Raw genomic sequence first — 23,304 nt, 5'->3', positions numbered from 1 at the left:
GAGTCTGTGCTAATGAAGGAGGCAATACTTTTATTTTTTTCCTGGTCTACATTATTTACCAGGTCCTTAGTATGTTCTAAGTCTGCCACTTATTACCTGGACCCCAGTTGCCTCACGTGTAGTATAAGGACATTCAACTAGAAAGTCTCAAAGACCCATCTGAGCTCTATGATTCTGTGTCCAGATTAATTTTGGATGAAGGTGAGATAGTGTCTTTGTCAGATTCAAAAGGTGAAGTTATTTGAAGTAATCAAGTACGCATTTTTCTCTTGGTTGTTGATAAATTTTAGAATGTTTTTCTTCCCTAGTGGATGAAAAGCCTAAGAGATTACTTGTGTAGAAGAACATCTGCAGAATGAATACTGATTCTGGGCCATGTTGTATAATAGAAAAAAAACTGGACTTAGAGTCAGAACACCTGGGTTCTCATTCTAATACTACTTGTTATGTCATTGTCATTTAAGCTGACTCAATTCCTCTGTATCTAAGATGGGGCAGTTAGGTGGTTCAGTAGATAGAGCACTAGGGTCAAGGAAACCTGAGTTCAAATCCAGCCTCAGACACTTAGTAGCTGTGTGATCCCAGGCAAGTTATTTTAACCCTGTTTCCTTCAGTTTCTTCATCTGTAAAATAAGCTGGAGAATTAAATGGTAAACCACTCTAGTACTTTGTCAAGAACACTCCAAATGGGGTCACAAAGAGTTGGACACGACTGAACAACAACAAAATGGGAACAATAATAATAAAGTAATTTACCTCACTCGTTAAATTACTGGACACATTGACAAATTTACTGGAAGACTCAGACAGACAAAAGTCATGTAGACAAAGTTATAAACCATATTCTAAACTACCTTGGGCATGGTTGTTTTGCTGTCTACATCTCTGGAGAGAGTACCCAAATCCATGAGATCACAGATGCATCAAAGAATTGAAGTGGTCTATACTAGAACAACTGAGAAGCCCAAGCTGGTGTTTGGACAGTTGTAGATCTCTGATACTTAAAAAAAAAAAATGGCCTCAGCCAAAATTAAACAAGAATATCATTGCAGTATTTATTTTAGAATTGTTTCAAATGTCCTATCAAGTCAAGTCAAGATTATAAAGATCTAATGGGATAGTACATGTTAAAAAGCACTTTGTAGGCTATAGGGCTTTATACAAAGGTAAGGTACCACCATCATCATCCTTATCAACACTGAGAATTAATGACCTCGGTGGGACTGTTCAGTCTTGTGATGGCACTGATAAGGTATGATTTGGTACCACCACTGCACTAAAAAGAATCCATTTCCACTCCTGCCTAGCTGTTTACTTACCTCCAAAGTAAATTGTTGTTTCAGGTCTACTCTTTGAAAAACAAGTCTTTAATCATTTTGACTTAATCCCCACTCTAGCAGCTTTATTAAATTTTCCTGGTAAGATTCAAGTCAATAAACATCTATTAGGCATATGTGGGACTATATACAAGACACTATACTAAGCATAAAGACAAAAATGGAAGAGCCCCTCCCTTCAATAAGTTTACATTCTATTGGGCAGATACAATTTGCACAAGTTCAATATAAGGTAGGGAATGAACAAGAGGCAGGTGCAGGAGAGATCACAAAGAGTATTACTGTGCCAAGTAATTGGGGTGTGAGGACAAAAACTGAAGGTGGTCCATGTCTTCAAGAAATTTACATTTCACTCTCTATGGCATGTGCACAGATAATGATAATTCATGATACGCAACAACGGGGGCAAAGAAGAGTCATCAGAGTGTTCTGGGAATATCTGAGGAGAGAAAGGCGAGAGAAACAGGGAGGTTACACCTGACCTGAGCCTTGAATAAATACTGATAAACAGTCCAAGAGGAAAAGGTAATCAAGGAGTGTGTTCCAGATGAAGGGAATGTATCGTACAAATGCAAAGAGGCAGGAAATAAATGGTTCGTCAAGTCTGAGTAAAAAGTAATAGCTGGTAGGCCCATTTTCTAGAATGATAAGAGTATATGAAGTAGGTCATGATAGTTTATCAAATAATTTAACGAAATGAAAATAAGTCACATACTAGGAGCACTGAGTTGTTGACCTGTCCTAAATAATTGCCTTCATTAATTTTTTTAACTTGGCATTTGTCTGAAAGATAAATTATGCCATGCTTTCTTGGTTTATCTTCAAGGAGTAGAGGAATCTTGCATCCACGAGAACCTGTGTCAGAATGCTAATGGATTCTAGAGTGTTTTGTAACGTGAGGAAAATGTAAAAACTACCAATAAAGAAATTAATAGTTAGGATGGTCTACGGTAGCAAAAAGACAGTTTAACAAACAGGTTTCTAGATTATATGCCCTCAAAGGAGAAGGAGAACAGATTGGAAAACACAACATTCTGGGTTTGAGGACTTTACCTAATACCTAGAGGACGGCACTGTCTGGTCAGCTTTGGTGACATTTGGATTAAGATTTTAAAAGGTTTTTCTGACACCAAAGTCAAGAGACCTGCTGTTGGCAGTTCTTAGTGGGGAAAATGAGTCCCCGGGGGACTTCGGAGCTCCCTTTAGTTGTGACCTCAAGAGAGTTTATATAAATAAACAAATGGATGTTTGCTTTGGTTCCTGATTATGGCCAAATGGAAAATTGGTGTTTCTACTTCTGTCATACCTTAAAATAAATATAGGTTTTTTTAGATGTGGAAGTTGTTTGATCCAGCTGTTATAATTTGGGAGTATTACTGAAGTGCTGACTGAGACCATCTGTGGAGTGGCTGTTACTACTTGTCCCTATCTCTCAGGAAAGTAATAAAAGGATTAACAGCTAAGTTGTCTGTCTAAGGAGAAGTAAGTTGTAAACGCACAGATCTTAGCAAGAAAACTGGCTTAGCACAGGGTAAAGGTAGGCCAGGCACCATGATGGGGAAAATGGAGCAGATAAATACTTGATGATTACATTGAAGTGAGCGATGTCAAGTGACATTTTTATAACAGTCAGCAAAGCTAAGTGTCAGGGTAAAAATCTTCTCTTTGGCCTAGCCCTGCTTGTCAGTTAGGATAGCTACAGCCACATTTGGAAATAGAACCTGGGAAGGATAAAAGTGAGGGGACAGGTCCGATAATGATGTTTTCTCATGTAGTAATTACATTTACTCATATTTAGATGAGAGGATCTCAAGGAGCTACCATGTCCGAGTAATAATAATGATAGCTAACTTTAAGATAACTTTAAGGTTTGCAAAACACTTTTCATATGTTTTCTTAGTTGATCCTTACATTAACTGTGGGAACTAGATGCTATATGGGGCTGCTATGCAGTGGATAGAGTGTTGGGCCTGGAGTCAGGAAAACTCACCTTCCTGAGTTCAGATGTGACCTCAGACACTTATTAACTGTGTGACCCTGGGTAAGTCACAATTTGCCTCAGTTTCCTCATCTGTAAAGTGAGCTGGAGAAGGAAATGGTATTTTTGTTAAAAAAAAAAACAACGCTAAATTGGGTCCTGAAGCACACGAGGACATGAACAATTGAACAACAACAGGAGCTATTATCCTCATTTAAGAGGTGAGAAAGCTGAGGCTGAGTTAAGTGACTTGCTCATGGTCACAGAGATATTAAGTGTCTTAGGCTGGATTCCAACTCACATCTTCCTAACTCCAAGGCCAGCAATCTAATCACCTAGCTACCCATCTGTTATATGGTCTATGACAGTCTAACTTCATTCTAATTCTGAATCAGAAGCACCAGACAAACCCAGAATCAGGCCCAGCCCACCACAATAGTCTCAACAAACAGGTCTTGCCATACTTCATAAGTTTACTTAGGCAATGAAGGTAAAGGATATTAAGCAAGGACATAGCATTGATTCAGTTGGGTACATCTTCCCCGCTTCTATTGAAAATTTTGGTCTTCCAGTCAGAATCCTGAGAGAAGTGCTATTTATTCTTCCTTTGCTGGGCTTTTTACTATTTTGTCACCAGGAAGCTATGTCAGTGTCAAGATCTTACCTTTAACAAAAAATTAGCCTAACCTACATGGCAGATATTGCTCCTCCCACACTCTACTCCTTGGTAGCAAGGTCCCAAAGTTATTCCAGAAGAGTAGTGTCAAGCTCAAGTAGAAATGGATCCCAGAGGTTCTCATATTGATTTACAAAGCCACAAATTAACATCATTTATGTTGTGTTGCATTTTGATTTATTTTGTTAAATATTTCCCAATTACATTTTAATCTGTTCTGGGCATACAGGAGTTTTGCAGTCACAAATGTGACACTAAAATGGTTTTAGGGCCAATACTGGACAATCCTCATCTTAGGGACATGAGAAGCCTTGCACTGACAGCATGGTAGAAGGAAAGAACAATTAAAATGGGAAGACAGCAACACATACCTCTCAAAAAACAAAAGACAATGTAATGGCCCCCTAAAGGAGCGACATAATGTAAAACAGAACAAAAACCATAAGCCCCAGGCTTTGCTTTAGAAAGACTGGGTCCCAGACCTTAATGATCTAGTCAGGTGCTAGTTCATGCCAACTCTGAAGACTACAGTCAATCTCCTGACGTAGCAGCGATGAGCAGGAGTAGCACCAGGAACATCAGGGCTACAAGACTGATGATGACGTTGCTGTCACCCATCTTATCCCAGGTCAGGCAGGATCATTTGTAGCAAGGCAGTTAAGAGGTCATATCCCTCTTCCATACAGGCTGTCCCAGTGCCAGGTCCAATATCAAGAATCACCCTAGCGATAGAGCCAAGATGGTAGAGTAGCAGAAGCTTTGTAGCCAAGCTCTCTTAACATTCCCCTCAATGCCTCAAATCACATTTTGGGGTGGCAGAGTCAAAAAAAGGCTGGAAAAGTATTTTTCTAGCCTAAGACAACTTAAGAGGTCAGGAGGAGAAGACTGTGAGACTGGGATGGGGGCTGGCCAAGAGTACACATGATGGCAACACCAGCTGTTGGCTTGGAGATGGCAGTGACAGCAGCAGCAGCAGCTTTGGAAATTTCAGCCTAGAGACAGGAGTTTGCATGACTGGTCAGAAAAAGATTACAAGGGACCCCTCTGCTAATACTGGACATAGAATGGAACATTATTTGACAACTTTATTGCCATACTCACTTCCAAATCATAGTTTCAGGATAGAGAGAAGCATTTGTAGTTGCAAGGGAGCAGGGGCTCTGAGGAACAATAATGCTTATAGCTGCAATAGATCAGAGACCCTTCTTAGGTAAGGATCAGAATGCAGATCAGAAGAGTAGTGGCCAACCTCTCAGAACTAGATTGGAAAATAGCAACACAAAGAAGCCTCAAGGTTGGGACAATGGCCTTTCACTTCCCTAGGTGATAGGATGGAAAAAGGAGTAAACAACAACAACAACAAAAATTACCATAAAAAACTACTATGGTGACAGTGAAGATAAGACACAAACTCAGAAGACAATGATGTCAAAACAGCTACACGCAAAACTTCAAGTAAAAATGCAAAGTGAACACAAGCCCAACAAGAAGTCCTGGAGGAAATAAAAAACAACAAAAAAAGAGTTTAAAAATCAAATGAGATTGGTAGAGGAAAAATTGATAAAATAAATGAGAACAGTGCAAGAAAGTTATGAAAAGATAATAGCTTGATATGGAGCAGAATGGAGGGGGAAATGGAGGACAGCAATGCTTGAACCTCTCTCATCTGAACTCATTCAAAGGGGGAAGAATATATATATACACACGCACTCATTTGGGTATAGAAATTTATTTTACCCAACAGGTAAGTAGGAAGGGAAGGGGAGAAGAGAAAGGCAAGAGGTGATAATGTAATACAGAACATTATTTTACCATTTAGGTAGTAGGGCCCTTTAAGTCATGGAAAGCAGAAATTACTGCTTAATCTTGCCCCAGACCTCTTTTCTCCTAAATCTAAATAATAGTGAAATGTACTCTTGCATAGCTCAGCATAGCCCGTACCTCCAATGCAAATGGATAAGAAAGCTTGCAATATAATTGCTTTAGATAATTATGTTTATACCAGAGACACCTGGTCTAGTTTGTGTGATCTCTGACCTGTAATGATGGGGTGTTCAGGTGCTTGTGCTTGTGCTTATGCCCCAATTTCTCCCTAGTCTCAGAAACACTGTCTCTGATAACCAGTCCCCAGCCCAAGGACATTGTGCCTAGCAGTTATTCATGCATGGGCCTCAGCACTATCCCTATCTCTCTCCCTGGTACAGCTACACAGAGCTGGGCTGCTCAGGTTCCCACCCTCAGATCGTGTCTCTGGAAGCCTCCCAATTCCTTAGTAAGTTCCTGTGTTGTGAGAAAGCTTTCCCTTGTTGCAGAGCATTCTCTCATCAAGACAGAGGGAGAGGGGTGCCTTGCCCAGCCCAAGGAGTTTTGTACTTGGCCAGCCCAAGGACTTTTCCTCCTGCCAGACTCCAAAGATCCATTCCCCTCCCTGTCCAGTATACTCCCTGTACTTTCCCATCCATAGCCCCCAAAGACACCTGCGCCTTTGGATTACCTCATCAGTGTTCCTGGCATTTCTTTCCCATGCTCTTTTCCATATAAACCCTAGTTCAACCCCTGATCAGGGCGGCTCGATTTGGGTGTGCATACCCCTTGCAGCCGCATGCTAATAAATCCACACTTTAAATTACATCTGGGTCTCGCTCACTGATTTCTTGGTACAACAATAAGAGGGAGGGCAGATTTAGAGAGGCTATGGTGAGAAGCAGAGAGTTGAGTAGGAACTTTTAAGTGCAAACAGAGAAATAAGAAGATAAATTTATTTGAGCACTTGGAATGTGGCTATCTAATGATGTAAAATTAACATTCTAGTAAGAGGAGAAGATGCTATGTCCTTTCATAACCCTAATGTCTTCAAAGGTTATTGAGGGAGTTAAATAAGAAAAAACAGATAGGTGAGAGGAGAACCAGAATAGGACAGTATCGTGAAAATCCCCAAGGTATGCAATATGCAGGAGAAGATGGCCAACAATCTCAAAAGCTACAGAAAGGATTAAAAAGGGGATCAGAGGACAAAAACTTTAAATTAATTATTGAATAAATAATGCATATAGTTAATTCGTGCTTATATGTAGATAAAACTCATCTTTGGAATGAACCCAATCGTAAACGTTACAATAATAGCTAACATTTATTTAGTGTGTACTATGTGCTAGACACTATACTAAGTGCTTTACAATTATCTCATCTGATCCTCAGAATAACTCTGGGAGGTAGGTACTATTATTATTCCCATTTTATAGAGAAGGAAACTCTGGCAAACATAGGTTAAGTGACTTGCCCAGGGTCAGACAACTAGTTAAGTGACTGGGGCCAGATATAAATTCTGTTCTTCCTGACCTCAGGCCCAGCACTCTATCCACCTAACTTTGGAGAATCCCTGGACATCCAGAATATTTTAACAAGGGACCCTGTATATCACATTATGCTATGTTAGTATAGTTTGCTGAAATGAATTGTTTCAGGGAATAGTAGTATTATGTTGGGAAGTAATTAAAATATAACTCATATCATAATTATTATTAATGATCATGTGCTGTGTCCCTCCAGTATTATGTGAACTTATCAAGGGCACCTTTAGCATTTTTGTATGGTCAGCACCTAGCTGAGGACTTACTTACCAAATGTTTGTTAAACTGAAATTGAATTAAAGCTATGAGTAGATTTTACTTTCAAGTACCATACTCATCTCTGTCTCTTAATTAGTGGGATTCAAAAGAGCTTTTAAACACAGGAACACATTAGAATCATACATATTTTATTGCCTAATCTAGCCAATCCCAATAGTTAAAAATAGCAAGCTTTTGTAGTGAGACATTCCATTCTTCCCTCTTCTACTTGTGATTAAAAATATAACTGAACTTTTCATACTAGTTTTTGTTCTATGATCAAGTATCAGTAATCCTTCAAATTCCCTTTACTCTTTTCTACCACCAGTCCTTCTAGGAAAACAAACAAACAAAAAAAAAACCCACCTAAATTTCCAAACTACCAATCCAAACAAAAGCCAAATACACTAAAATACCCGGGAACCAGGAGGAGGAAAGGGATGATGCTAAAATCCTTTCTGAGTTTTCATGACACTACTCTCTCCTGGTTCTCTTCCTACTTGACTGAATATTCTTTTTCATTCTCTTTTGCTGGTTTATCATCTATATCATGCCCCCTAACTTTGGATGTACCTCAAGGTTCTTTCCTTGGTCATTTCCCTCTTGTTTTGCTTTTTTTTTTGGGTTGGGGGGGGCTAGGCAATGAGGTTAAGTGACTTGCCCAGGGTCACACAGCTGTAAGCATCAAGTGTCTGGAGCCACATTTGAACTCAGGTCCTCCTGACTCCAGGGCCCCTGCTCTATCTACTTCTGACACCTAGCTGCCCCTATCATCTTCTCCCTCTTGGTAACCTCATCAGTTCTTGCAGGTTTAACTACCATCTCTATGCAGATGATTCTCTCTCTCTCTCTCATGCTTGTATCTACCCTGAACTTTAGTCCTGCATCATCAATTGCCCATTAAACCTTTTAGAATAGCTGTCTTAAGCTAAACATGTCCAAAACTGAACTTCTAAACCTACTCCTCTTCTAAGCTTCCCTATTTCTGTTGAAGTCACCCAAGTTTATAACCTTGGTATTTGCAACTCATTCCCCTTCACCCCACATATTGAATCAGTTGCCAAATCTTGTATTTCTACCTTCACTACATCTCTTGCTTCAGACCTCTTGTCTCCATTCAGAGACAGATACTACCTTAGTTCATGCCCTTATCACCTCTCACCTAGATTATTCTAACAGCCTCTTAATTGGGTCTTCTTGACGCATGTCTTTCTCTACTGTGATTCATTTTACACACAGCTGCCAAACTAATTTTTCTTAATCACAGATCTGACCACATTAATTCCCTGCTTAATCAACTAGTGGTTTTCTAGTTCTTCTAGAATTAAAATATACACTTCTCTGTTTACTTTAAAAAACTTTGTATAACCTGGCCAAACCTATCTTTCCAACTTTATTAGAATTCCCCTCCCCCCATATCCGCACTCTGCAAACTGGCCAAACTGGCCTTCTCTTTGTTCCTCACACAGGAGACTCCATCTCCTATCTCTACTTTTGTACTGGCCTATCCCTGGAATGCACCCTCTTCTTATCTTTGCCCCATAGAGTCCTTCTCTTCCTTCTAAAATGCAGCTAAGGAATCATCTTTTCATGAAGCCTTTCCTGATCTTCCCAGTTGCTAGTGCAAACTACTTTGCATACATTTTATTTATTCACAATATAAAGATATTGACACATAACCTTGTTCTCTCCCCTATTAGAATATAAGCTCCCTGTAAGTAGGGTTTGTTTCATTCTTTGTATTTGTATCACCAGAGCATGACACAGTACTCAGCACACAATGGGCAATTAATGAACATTTGTTGATTCATTGTTAATTGGTGAATTTAATTTTTCCCTTCTTAATTATGAGGTTCAATTAGCTTGTTTTAATTATTGTCCGTACCCATACAATGTACAGTAGATAGTGCAATCTTTGTATTTGTATTTCACTGAAAGTTAAATTTCTTTTGGCTTTTTTTTTTTTTTATTGCATGCACTTGGAGATGGTGGGATCTCTGAAGCCATTTATGGTTGCCTCTTTACCTCCTGGGCTGCTTCATGCTTTTTGCCCCTACAGCCATCTTCTTTTGGACCATCCCATGTCAGCTGGTCTGTTTCTTACCCCCCATCTGTCAGCTATATTACATTACTTAAAGTTGGGCTTCAGTGTGTGCCTACAGCATTTCTCCTATCCTCCAAATTTGTTGCGGCCATATTTTGGCTTAATGTTGAGGAACTGCTCATATTTCCTGTTGACCAAAAGATGCTTGGAATTCTCTCTTCTAGGACACTGATTTTGATCTGGTTTCAACCCTGGTATAGCATTTCTTGCTGTCCTTGTAAAGTCTATAATATGAGCAACAATTCATACGCCCTCACCAGCTTCTAGATTAGACTGGGGCATTTTATCAGGGCTTTCAGGGTTTGCTTAGGCCTTCCCTTTACCTGAGTTCAGAACCAGAGGCTGACAGTTATGTCACAATAAAAAAAAATGGCCCTGGGTTGGGGAGAGCAAAGTCCCCCATTAAAATATGGATTTTTCTCCAAACTGAGAATCTAGGGAGTATCATAGAGGAAACAGATAATAATCCTTACAGCCTTTTTTCCAAGGCTTCCAGTTCTAAAGGTACAACGGTCAATTAAAACATTAGTGGGGGTGCTGGCTGGATAGCCACCTAGATTCAGGAAATGAGAGAGGTGGGAAGCAGAGAGGAGTCAAAGGTATTTCATTCTGTGGTGGCAGAAGAATTTGCTGTTTTTTTTACTTACATTTAGTGGAATAAAGAAAGGAAGGACCTGAGTTCTGGTACAATTGTGAAATGATTCCTTCCTTCCTCCATCCCCTAGCCCCTGTGCTTCAGATTCCCTTTTTATTAGCCCAAATATAATGCCACACATGCCAACCTCTTTTAGGATGGGAGTGGAGGGTGAGAAAGGCAGAGTGAGACAACTTCAATATTGAATGCCGGCTTCCCCCATCTCTCCCCTCTCCTATATATCCTCCAAACAGCTGCCTAATATTAGTAAAGTGCAGGATCACATATCAGGACCCCACTGGAGCTCCTTATGGCTTTTTTTTTCTACTCAGATGACTGAGAAAACAATTAACAGCCTGAGCCTTAGTTCTCTGGACCAATTCCAGGTGACAAGGAGGATGTTGGTAGATGTCTCTTACAACACCAGACATGGTGGAAACGATGGAGAAGGGAGAATAAATCTTCATATGGAGCAACAACCAGGCCGCATAGGCTGGGGTACACAATAAGAAAGGAAATAAAGTACATTATGTCTAGAAAAGAAGGTTGGAGCCAGGTTGTAGAGGGGTTCAGATGCCTTACAGAGGAGTTTTCTTTTGATCCTTCTGGCAATTAGAAGTCATGGAAACTGCTTTAGCTGGGACACAACCCTGGGCAACTCAGTGGCAGGGGAGCTCCACTCAGATGAATCAAAGACTATCACCTTTGAATATCATGTATCTCTTTTTCCTACTATGGCTAAGTCAGTCTCTTTTTAGTAAGTGCTTAATGTTCCATGACCTAAACTTCATGGGAGCTGGTCTCAGTCAGGTTTCTCCATCACCTGGAATGCACTCGCTCTTTCTCTCTGTCTCTTACAATAGGTAGTTCCCTTCAAGGCTCAACTGAAGAGCCATCTACTACAGAAGACTTATCTAGATCCCCTTATTTCCCGGTGCCCTCTCTCCAGAAATTACTTTGTATATACTTTGTGTTTATTTTTATGTTGTTTCTGTGCAATAGAAAGTAACATCCTTAAGGGCAGTGACTGGCTTTTTTTTTTAACCCTTTGTATCCCAGGATTTAGCACAGTGCTTGACTTTTAGTCAACAAGCATCTATGTGCTGGGCTGTGTGCTAAATTCTGGAGATACAAATGAAGGCAAAAACATGGTCACCACCCTCAATGAGCTTCCATTCCGATGGTGGAGACAACTTGCAAACAATGTATTCATAAAACATATACGGTGTAAAATTGGAAGTAATCACAGGAGGCACGTAAAAGCTGGTCGAATGAATTAACTTCCACTTCAGTTCTCTCTGGAGAGTCTATCAATGTAACTCTAATTCCTGCATACCACAGAGCAGCCCTTTCAAATAACTGAATACAAGGATTATAAACCTGTCTTCCCCATCCCGCCCCCATCCATCCCATATGCAAATAACATTGGCAACAGGTCTTGGCATGCATGTGTGGATTCATCTTCCCGTGCATTTCTGAAGGCGGGGGGGGGGGAGGGGGGTCCTAGGGGAAGCAAGGTGGGATTAATGCCAAAGGGACCCCACTGGGTGGCTGGATGGGGAGGGGGGCAGGGGAAGGCGAACCGCGCACGTGGCGGGAAAACACCCGCATCCTAGCCCTGCCGGGCTTATTCAGGAGTGGGATTTTCTCTGCGGACCCCTCTCCCTCACCTTACTCCATGTCTGGGGCAAAGCACAGTGCGCCCCTTCGGGCAGCCCTGGAGAAGGTGGAAGGCGGACCCTTTCCAGTCCCAGCAAGTGCCTCTGGTTTGGAGACACAAAGAGAGCGCGCTCTGTGCCCTAGACGAGAAGGGGCGGGGCGACGCCGGGATCCACCCTCCCTCCCCTCCTGGGGGCGGGGCGCTCGGCTCCCTTGCTCAGGTGCCTCGCGCCAGGATGGGCCCGAGGCTCCGCCTCTTCCGGCCCCCCTCCCTCCGCACGTACGCGCTGCGGATGACGGGAGTAGCGCGCGCGATGGCGCCTCCCGGTTTCGGGTCTCCTGTTTCTTGACATCTCCTGGGACGCGTTTCACTATGAGGTTAATGAGATACCTGCGATGGACAGCTTCGGCTGGCCCGGGCCCGGGTCCGGGTCCCAGCCCAAACCAGGGTCCCGCTGCCGGCGGCGAGCGCAGCGTCCCGGGCCAGGTGGATTTCTACTCGCGCTTCTCGCCATCCCCGCTCTCCATGAAGCAGTTTCTGGACTTCGGTGAGCAGGTTTGCGCTTCTGCCCGGGGAGGCGGCGATCCCCCCCTCCCCCGAGGGTCCCCGTGATGGGCGGCGGGAGGAGGGGAGGCTGCTGCCCGCTCCTGCTCGGGGTCCCTCTGTCCGTGTCTGCCCCGCCTCCCCCGGCCCATGTCACTCGTGTCTGTGTCCTTGGAGTCTGTGCCTCTCCCGCTCCGCACCCGGCTCTGTCCGTCCCTCTGTCCGGGTAGCTCCATCTCCTAGTGCCTCCTTCCCTCCTTTTCTTATTTTACCTTTGTATCCTCATCTAGTGTTTCTTTCCATGCCTTTTGTCTAATGCACTTCTCATTTTTAAATAAAAACTAGGAGTTAGAAAAATCACCTAGTGCTGGAGAGGGGGAAGACAAGGAAGCATTTCAGGGCCTCGTTCTGTAGTTTTTTGTTTTTTGTTTTTTTTAATTTATCTATTTAATTTTGACGTAACTAGAATTCACAGTTGTGGACAAAATCTCAGACACAAGCCACAGTTGTGTTTGTAATATGCAACAAGAGGGAGGAATAATAATAAATTCTCATTTTGGCACAAAGCCCTTAATCTATTAATTTATGATATCTGTTGCTGCTTTATGTTGGTGTAGAATTTTTCTTATCCCAAGATTACTGTTCATTTTTTTTTTTTTACGAAGCAACTGGTCATCTAGACTTGTGAATGAAAACACATTTTGCTCCTTTTCTTGAAAGAGAATCATATATTTCTAGGGATTGAGATTAATTAGACCATGAGCTCCTGGAGCTTTTCTTTGTCTCTCCAGTGCTTAAATACCCCAGGATCAAATGAAGATTAATAATTGTAAAACTGCTTGGAACAGGGCCTGGCACATAATAGGTGCTTTGTAAATGTTTATGGACTGATAAATGTTGATAACTCAGGGGAAGTGTTTTAGTTTTAAACAGATATTGAGCATACATAAACTACTCAAACACAAAATGCTGCTGGACTCATGTGACTGCTTTTAAGTAATTTATAGTCTAGTTTTCTTCCTGTTCAAATTGATGGTTTTTTAAAGTTTATCCCAAGTAAGATATTTAGCAGGTTATAAAAAATGAAAGAGGTGGTTGCATTTAAAAAGCCTTTGGGATTTAGTTTGTTTATTGCCTTCTTGCACAAAGTGAAACATACACCAATTAATATTAATGACAATAGTTAATGTTTGTATAGTGATTATTGTGTGTCAGGCACTGTGCTAAGCACTTTACAATTATTATCTCATTTGATCTTCACAACAACCCTGCAGATGGGTGCTGTTATTATCTCCATTTTACAGATGAGGAAACAAGGGAAAACAGAGGTTAATTAACTTGCCCAGGCTGCTAGTAAGTTTTTGAAGTCCTGTTTGAACTCGGGATTTCCTGAAGGTGGTAGAAAAAGAGAAGTAGAAAACTCCAAATCTTTGGAAAAAAGCACTGTTCACTTGTGATGCTTGGGAACAATAATTTACTTCTTTTGCTATCAGGATTCATTGCAGTGTCCTAGTAGAACACCCATAGCATAATATTGATGATTTCATTATTTTAAAATAAAGACTCCTCCTAGTTTATGAGGTCTGTTTCTTTTGCCTAGAAAACCTCCCTATGTTTTTATTTTTATTTGTAATTTGAAACAGTTGCTCTGATAGTTAAGACATGATCATTGCTATGGTATCCACCAAAGCTGACTTTTAGGAGAAAGTGTTTTTCTTTAAAGTTTTTGAGACAAGTGTGGTATGAAGAAGTATTGCATTGTGGTGGGAAAAGTACTTTTCTTGGAGTAAGGAGAAACAGGTTCTGTCCTAGCTCTCCCACTAATTGCATGACCTCTAGGACAAGTCACTTAACTTTTTCAAAAATGGGTTTACTGTATCAAAAGAACATGCAACTAAAAAATGAGTTAAGATTAAGAAATAATAAAAAACTTGCTTTTAAAATGGGTATGGTAGCTATAATTATTAAAAAGTTGCCATATTTAATTTTAATCAAAATGGACTATTTTATGTATTTCCTATCTAGATATTGATATTTTAGAATAGAGAAACAGGATAAAAGACAGTTTATTCTCTACTAATCATAGGAAATTTCAGAGCATCTATAGTATCTTCAAGGGAGAGAGAAAAGAGTTTCATCACTAGTCTGAGTGGCTACAAAGTAGGGTATGGTAATGAAGCATTCTTACTTAAAAAAACCCTCTTGTTTTTGGTATTTTAATTACAGTTATCAGTATGTGTAGGACCTACTGATCCCGTTATAGTGTAATATAAGTGAACACAAAAGCACAGTAATGGCTTCCATCAGAATACTTTAATCAGTATATTTAGTCTAATTTTTTTATAGCGGAAGAATGCATATTTTCTGGACTCATCTTCCCCTTCAGATTACAGAATCCTATAATTCCTTCAGCAGGACTCCAAACTTTTTTACCTGGATAGTGAATCAAGAAACCATTCTTTTGAATGGAATGTTTGCTAGACATTTAAGAGTATGTTGGTAGTTATTTATCTTACGTCATTATTGAGATTCCTTAAGTCAGTGAGCTGTCATGGTAAAATGGTAAAGGGCAAAGAGCTAGTCACTGGGAACTTTGTTTTTTTTCTTAGTAAAACTACACTTCTTTCTAGTTAGACTTGACTTGATCTTGAAGACTTATGATTTTCTTTCTCTTACATATTTCCTTGTTTCCATTAAGGTTCAGTTTTCAAACAATATGGTAATTTTGTAAGCAGATATTTTCAGAATTTAACCATTTAGAAACAAAGACAGAATGTGACAGCAACTTTTGGTGGAGGAATAGTTTTGTACTTATGGAATCTCATTTCCTTCACACTTCCATTTTGATTTCCATTTCCTTTTGGTTTCAGGATCTGTGAATGCATGTGAAAAGACTTCGTTTATGTTTTTGCGGCAGGAGTTGCCAGTGAGATTGGCAAACATAATGAAAGAAATAAGTCTCCTTCCAGATAATCTTCTAAGAACACCTTCGGTTCAACTGGTACAGAGTTGGTAAGAATCCTATCTTGTTTTTGGAGTATCAGGGGAGAATATTTTACCTTACATTAAACATGGTCTTTTTGTTAATCTTCATTGGACTACCACAATTATAAGCAGTCCTTATTTGTGATGTATGTATTTGTTCCCTAAGTCCTAGACATTGCTATTCTTTGCTTTGAAAGAAGCAGTACTGCACAGAAAAGCAGGTGCCATAGTTAAGTATGGCTTGTGATTTATTTTTTGTTAAATTTCACAAGAATGATTTTTTAACACTCTAAAATTCAAACAAATGCAATCAGTATGTGTAAATGTATTTTAAAAGCACACATTTTTAACAAATGTATTGATCCAATTGTGAAAACATCAGTTTTATAAACCACATTTTAAAAAATTGGTCATAATCTTTTTATTAACTGCTGTGCTGTTTCAAGTAATTGTCCTTGTCTGTCTTCACTATTGCTATTTCTTAAGCATTGTAAACATTTAACAAAAGAGTTGGCCAAGATAAATTTTGAATGAAAAATAATTTAGTTACCAAATTTTATTCCTTGATTATGGTTATTATTTTAAGAGATTCTAATTTTTTTTTCCTTTGTGGAAATTATACTTCTATGAGAGAATCTGCTCTTGCATATCCATTTTTTAAGTTCACAAAAGAAACAAGTGGATCAAAATTAGCATAATCATTAATTTTTTTAAATGGCAGTACAGCTTTAAGCATTAAACTATTACAGATTTGATTAAGCACAAAATGATTATGAATTAGAGAAGGAAGCTGAAATATTTCTGAGGAATTTCATGCCTGAAATATGTGCTGCAGTCAAAATAGTACATCTCATGTTTAAAAAGTTATTCCATGTTATATATACCTTTAGACAGAAGATATGGGATGATTAATATAGAATAAATTTGTGTGCATACCGAATATATGCATTTGTATGTATTGAACATATATTTCTATGTCTGAAAAATATATATGTAATCTATATTCACATACATACATATACTGAAATGACTGAACCACGGGATGAGGAACCTGTGGTCTCAAGGCCACATACATCCTCAAGTGTGGTCCTTTAACTGAATCCAAGCTTCACAGAACAAATTCCTAAGGATTTGTGTAGTGAATAAAGTGCTGGCCCTGGAATCAGGAGGAGCTGAATTCAAATGCCATCTTAGACACTTAATAGCTATGTATCCCTAGGCAAGTCACTTAACCCTGTTTGCCTCAGTCTCCTCATCTGTAAAATGAGCTGGAGAAGGAAGTGGCAAACCACTCCAGTGTTTTTGCCAAGAAAACCCCAAATGGAGTCACAGAGTCAGACATTACTAATTGACTAAACAACAGAATGTATGTCTTTGGAATTCAGTCAGACACATGCATTCAGGAACACATTAAAAACAAATACAGTTGTACAGGTATTTCCTAAGACATCTTTGTTGCTTGATCTTTCATACAATTTGAGACCAGTGGGGATTGGGAAGAAGAAGTTTTCATGGCACTGTATAACTAACTGTTCTTTTTAATCAAGAATAGACTATAGTACAGTGGTTTGAGTACTAATCTTACAACTTTCAGAAAAATTATAATTTTATTACCTTGAAAAAATTAAATAGCTTTCCTGTTTCTCATTTTCCTCATTTTTGAGTAATATCTTCCTCTCTTTTAGAAGTGCAATACTGACTATTTCAAGTATTAACAGCTTTCTTATAATGCTAAGTAAATAAAAAAAACCTTGGTTTTATTATTATTAATTTATGTTTACCTTCTGTTAGAGGATCACATACATTGCAAAATTGCAAGTTTTAGAGTTAAGACATTTGAGTTAGATTTTTGGAATTTTCATTTTGGGAAAGCTTTTAAGGGCCTACTTAGTCCAGCCACCTCAGTTTACAGATTAAGAAACTAAGGCTGGTGGCAGAGCTAAGATCTAAGTCTCTTGACTCATCAGTCAAATGTACAGTTGAACTGTACCACCATTTTTTGAATTAAAGACATGTCCCAGAGTTACTTAGAGTGAAGACATAGAATTTAAGGGAAAAAACATAGTAGGATGAGATCTTAAAGATTCTTGAATAATGTCATGTCAGAAAGAGGGAATGTAGACTAGCTTTTGAGTAAATATAAAAAGTATCTCTTCAGCAATTAATGTACTGCTAATGTGACACCGTAGTATTGTTCCTGACCAAAAGGTGATATTAAAAATACATTTGAAATATTTTTCCAAATTAAAGTCTTGGAAAATAATATGTTCAAATTTAACTTGGGGACTTACATTTAGGTACATTCAGAGTCTACAGGAGCTCCTTGATTTTAAGCATAAAAGTGCTGAAGATGCTAAAGCTGTTTATAAGTAAGTATATTCTTGATCCCATTCCCTGTAATGCCCTTTACTGTTTAATTTCAGTCCTCTAAACGCTATTCTGAAAAGCAAATACATCGGACCTAATTTTGTTAATGGAAAAAAGCAGGGGGTTTTTTTTGGGGGGGGGGGAGGTTTAGAGGGTTTATTAACTCTTTGAGGTCACACTGGCTTAACTAAGTTTTCTTCCCACTGTTAATATTCTCTGTCACCTTTTGGCTTGCCTCCTGTTAAGTTATGTGACTTATTTGCTTAAAAAAAATACGCTAGCATTCACACATCTGAAAGAGTCTTGTCCCTTTCAAAGACAAGAGGCTGTACATTTAGTCCAACAATGCTGTCATTGCTTAAAATAAGTTCTGCTTTAGAATTGCCTTTAGAACTTGTGGCACATACTTTTGAATATGGTTAATGGTAAATAAAGGATAAAGACTTACTATGATTTTTGAAAATAAAAGCCATTCGAAGTCTAGTTGATAAGAAGGATGGTCAAGTTGGGTATACAGTTTTAATTTTTGAAAGACAGAAAGAATAAGTATTGGGTATCAGCTTCCCAGTGCTTTGAAAGAGACAGTACTAATTTAGAGCTATAAATTCTGTTATTGTTTTTAGTAAACAAATTCCATTAAAATTCTATCTCATTGAACCATTTTGATTATGCATATTAGAATTTCCTATGAACTGATTTTTTAAGGGGAGTGCCAGATAGTTTGGAAATGCTATTTTAACACAACGTGTTATGTAGAACATAAAATTAGATTTAAAATGTATTTGTAATATGTTTTAAAATAACTATCTTTCTTTGACACTCCTTCTGTTAATCTTTTCTTAACTGAGCTTAGTTCTAAGCATCATCTTTAACGTGACTTTTGTGCCCACCACAAATTTGCTCATATATGTACAGGCCTCTGTCAGTATTTAAACTATTGGCATAAGGATGTAGTAGCCCATTCTCAGCTTTAGCCGTTTCTCTCACCCCTCCCCCTCCTTTACTAATCCATACCCTTCCCTGCCTTCATCTGCATAGTGTTAACATAATAGAATGAATGAAATGATATTTGTTCAGCATACATAATTTTTTGCTCTAGATAAACAACAGTTTCCAATACTGTAGTAGTGAGAATTGCCTTTATCTTGCTTCACCATTGACTAAGAACAAAGCCTTTGTCTGATCATACTCCAGAAGCATCCCTGTAGTACCATGCTTGCAGTGAATGCTAGATAAAGACTTCAAAGCTAACAAGCATTTATTAGTCTCTTACCATGTGTAAATTCTGTGCTAGACACTAAAGATTCAAAGACTGGATGAAGAAGTATTTCTTCCCTAAGGCAGCTTATGGTTCTTCTTGCAGTGGGATGCAAATGCATGTAAACAAAGATAAGAATCTTCATGATAATTTGAAGGCACAAGAGAGAGCATTAATACCTAAGAAGATCAGGAAAGGATCCTTTTAGGATATGGTGCCTGAGTTGAGCCTTGACTTAGACAGTACTGTTTCATTCATTCTACCAATTTAACACCATGAGGATGAAGGCAGGGAAGGAAGAGAGTGAGGAAAGGATTGGGGAATGGCCAAAACTTAGCCTAGACTACTGTATCTTTGTACCAAGACTCTAAATATTGACTCGGACTTTTTCATTGTGATCAAATTTGTGCAGGGCACAATAGCATGTTTAATATCATCTTTAAGATAATGGTGCTCAGTCTCTTGAAGGGATTCTAAATCCAGGTGTGGAGGTACATTATATGAGGTACTTTGTGCAATGACATTTACATGAGTGATGCAATGCCATGTTTGGGAAACAGTAAATAGACTAGTTTGCCTGAAACACAGAACATGTGAAGAGGAGTAATAAAATAGACCCCCAAAAGTAAATGAAAGCCAAATTGTGAAGGGTTAAATGCCTGGCCTATGACAGACTTATGTTTTATCCGGTGTGGGGGGGGCAGGGGTAATAGGGAGCCAGTGAAAGATTTTGTTTTTGTTTTTTTTTGGTGAGGCAGTCAGGGTTAAATGACTTGCCTGGCATCACACAGCTAGTAAGTGTCCAGTGTCTGAGTTCAGTTTTGAGCTCGGGTCCTCCTGGCTCCAGGGCCAGTGCTCTATCCACTGTGCCACCTAGCTGCCCCCCAGTGAAGGTTTTTAAACCAATGGAATGACATGGTTAGACTTGGGCTTTAAGGAAGTTATTTTTGGCAGCTGTATAGTTTTGATAATTGTGGATCAGAATGTGAAATTTGAACTCATTGAAAGGTTGTACTTTGTGCTAAGATATATTGGTAAACTACCACCCAAAAAATGCACTGATGCTGTTTTTTTTATATCTATTCTATGTAGAAATTGAGGATTTCTGTTTCCCTTTCCTGTTAGTTCAGCTTATTTTGTTACTTTAAAAAGAAGTTATAAAATGTAGGACCAGTCTAACAGGTGTATTTTGTTTAGCTTTACAGATACTGTTATAAGAATCCGGAATCGTCATAATGATGTCATTCCTACCATGGCTCAGGGTGTGATTGAATACAAGGAAAGCTTTGGTGTAGATCCAGTGACCAGCCAGAATGTACAGTATTTTTTGGATCGTTTTTACATGAGTCGAATTTCAATCAGAATGCTACTCAATCAGCACTGTAAGTATCTAGGAGCGAAGAGAGGAGAAAAACTAAAGTGAAACACAGTAGCAAATTATTCATTTGCTTCCATGCCCATCAGCAACATCAGCTAAGTACATGCAGCAATTCAGTTTTTAGTGAATATAAGTGGTTATGCTAATACTTATAGAAAATACTTATATCTTCCTGTTTAAGATCTACTGAGAGAAGAAAACTCTAAGACTGAAATATAGTATTTAACTATTTTAACTTTTTAATTTTTTTATTTTGGGTAGCCTTACTGTTTGGTGGAAAAGGAAAAGGAAGTTCAACTCACCGAAAACACATTGGAAGCATTAATCCAAATTGTAATGTTGTTGAAGTTATTAAAGGTAATTTCCTCTGAATTTATATTGTAAAAGATATGTAGAAATCAAAGGTGTTACTTCCTAGCTACATACGATGTTAGCTATTTGTAATACATGGAAAAATTTAGCAAGTAGCAAATATTAGGATTACAAAGTAAGTTTACCTTGTTAAAGACTGATGTATTATATAATCATTCAGCAAACATTTATAATGCTTATCCTGTACAGGCTAATGTACTAGGCACTGGGAGAAAAAAGATAAATAAGACACAACCCCTGCTCTCAAAGTGTTTGTAAGCTATTAGTGATGATAATAACTATAGTACAAAATAGACTGTGGTAAATGTATAAGTGAGGTATGAACAAGATGCTATAAGAGTTCGTGGAAGAGAACACTTCTGGCTGGGGTTGAAGAATTAGTAGACTTCATGAAGGAGGTAGTATTTGAGCTGATACTTAAAGAATGGTTAGGATTTCAAAAGGTGTAGGTGATAGGGGAGGTCATCGTAGACATTACAGACAGGCAGTAAAGCACCAGATTTGTTCAGAAAATGGCAAATAATCTGGTTTGGAAAGAATGTAGAATGCATGAAGAGTAGTAGTTTGTATTTCCTACAGTATTTTGTCAATATGTGTGGCGTCACAGTCAAGTATATAGATTGTAACTTTTTATAACTTAATTCTGCCCTTATAAAATAAGCATTTTTCTTTGATGATTAGTCCCCAGGTGAAATTTTATCATTAGTGTCTTCCTTCCAGAAATTATCAGCTGACCATGTTATCAGCTGAAAAAATAATCTTCATAACTTAAGCAATCTGATAATGAATTCCTGCAGCAAAAACTTTTTAAAATGAAATCACAGCATATACTTCTGTGTATCTTTTGTCTAGGAGAGAAACTTTTTAAGGATGGGTTAAAAATAACTAAAACTTTTATACTTTTTTGTTTTTTCATACATGCTTAACAAACATACTATGAACAAAATGATTGTATTTTGTAGAATGTACCAGTAATTAATTTTGTAAAAATATATTCCAAGTACTTCTCACATATGGGTTGGGACCCTTTCAGTAAAAGCATTCTTCTCATTTTGATTTTCAGCCCATCAAAATAGAGCCAGAAATAGTTGATTATAACAATTTAGAAACTTTATTCATCAATTTGACCTGTTTGGTGCAGCAGTTCAGCTGCTTCAGTGTATGAAAATGAATTTTAAATGTATTTATTTTCCTTTTTAATTTACTCAAGATGGCTATGAAAATGCAAAGCGTCTTTGTGATTTGTATTACATTAATTCTCCAGAACTAGAACTTGAAGAATTAAATGGTAAGACTGTGTATCACCTTTCTTTCACTAATGGTTAGTGTTAGAGATGATAAGGAGAGTTTTATTGATTTTTTTTATGAATATGTAAAATAAAAGTTATTACTCTTAATTGAGCCATAGATTTTTGGATTATGTAAAACAAATACATAACAGCTCACATTTAAAAACAATTTACATCTTGCAGAATATTTCCTTTGCAGCAATTCTTTTAAGTTAACTAATGTAAATATCAGTCGATAGCTTCAGAGAACTTAGAGATAGAAGGGACAGATCAGGATACTGAGACTCAGAGAGAATAAATAGGCATTGGATCATTTATTTAGAGCTGGAAGGGACCTTAGAGATGATGGAATTCTTTTTAAGTCTGATTTTGTAACATGTGCATAGGAAACTCTCTGTGCTCATGGAAACGTAGGAGGAGAAGTTACAGAATTGATAATAGAGAAGTGACTTAGGGATTTTTGCAAGTGTCGTTAACTTCTTCAGCCTTTAAGTAAACAGATACTTTAGTGTGTTAAATATAATCTTCGTGACATGAAGAAATCTAGGTAGGCACAAAAAGTACTGACCTGCCTCCTTAGAAAATAGAATCATAGATGCAGAACTGGAAGAGAACCTGGAAACTATCTAGTTCAACCTCCTCATTTTGTAGATGAAGTTAAGTGACTTTTAAATGAATCACTTTGGCTTATTATTCCACTTCTGTCAGTTAACAAATGAGATTCTCAAAAGACATAGCGGAAAAAATACTGGCTCTTGAGTCAAAGAATCTGGGTTCAGAGCCTACTTCTGATATGAGATGTGTGAACTGGAAAAGTCAAATGTGGATGAGGTTAAGTGACTTTTTTAGGTCACACAGCTCTTGTTGGAAGTAGGATTTGAACCCATATTCCAGAGCCTTTTTCTGATCTTTTGAGAATGTCACTCATTGATTGACAGAACTGGAATAGTGAACCACAGTGACTCATAATCCTTTGTTTTCTCCCCAACCCTGTTGTTAATTTTCAGACTAATTATTGTCATCATGATCCTAGTGAACATTTGAATATTGAAATTATATCCCATAGTACAGTAAAGGTAACACAACATTTTTGACTAAGGTACTTGTAAATACCT

General features: G+C 38.4%; 1 protein-coding gene across 2 annotated transcripts in view; it reads left to right on the top strand.

Moving 5' to 3' along the window:
* Window positions 1–12,269: 12,269 nt before the first annotated feature.
* The window catches only part of PDK1 (pyruvate dehydrogenase kinase 1), a 30,276-nt gene continuing 19,241 nt past the window's right edge, over window positions 12,270–23,304 (top strand). The window contains exons 1-6 of one of the 2 annotated variants that reach the window (XM_020990972.1): window positions 12,270–12,544; window positions 15,411–15,552; window positions 17,823–17,894; window positions 20,348–20,532; window positions 20,790–20,885; window positions 22,111–22,188. In XM_020990972.1, coding sequence (XP_020846631.1) covers window positions 12,370–12,544; window positions 15,411–15,552; window positions 17,823–17,894; window positions 20,348–20,532; window positions 20,790–20,885; window positions 22,111–22,188 — 748 coding nt within the window. In that variant the 5' untranslated portion in view covers window positions 12,270–12,369. Of the gene's footprint in view, window positions 12,553–15,410; window positions 15,553–17,822; window positions 17,895–20,347; window positions 20,533–20,789; window positions 20,886–22,110; window positions 22,189–23,304 lie in introns of both variants that reach the window. The other variant, XM_020990973.2, reaches the window with a different exon arrangement.

The sequence above is a fragment of the Phascolarctos cinereus genome, unplaced genomic scaffold (genome assembly GCF_003287225.1).
Source record: "Phascolarctos cinereus isolate Bilbo 61053 unplaced genomic scaffold, phaCin_HiC Scaffold_726;HRSCAF=1367, whole genome shotgun sequence".
Lineage (NCBI taxonomy): Eukaryota > Metazoa > Chordata > Mammalia > Diprotodontia > Phascolarctidae > Phascolarctos > Phascolarctos cinereus.
Note: the sequence above shows the minus strand (reverse complement) of the source record. Positions and strands in the feature narration are given on the sequence as shown.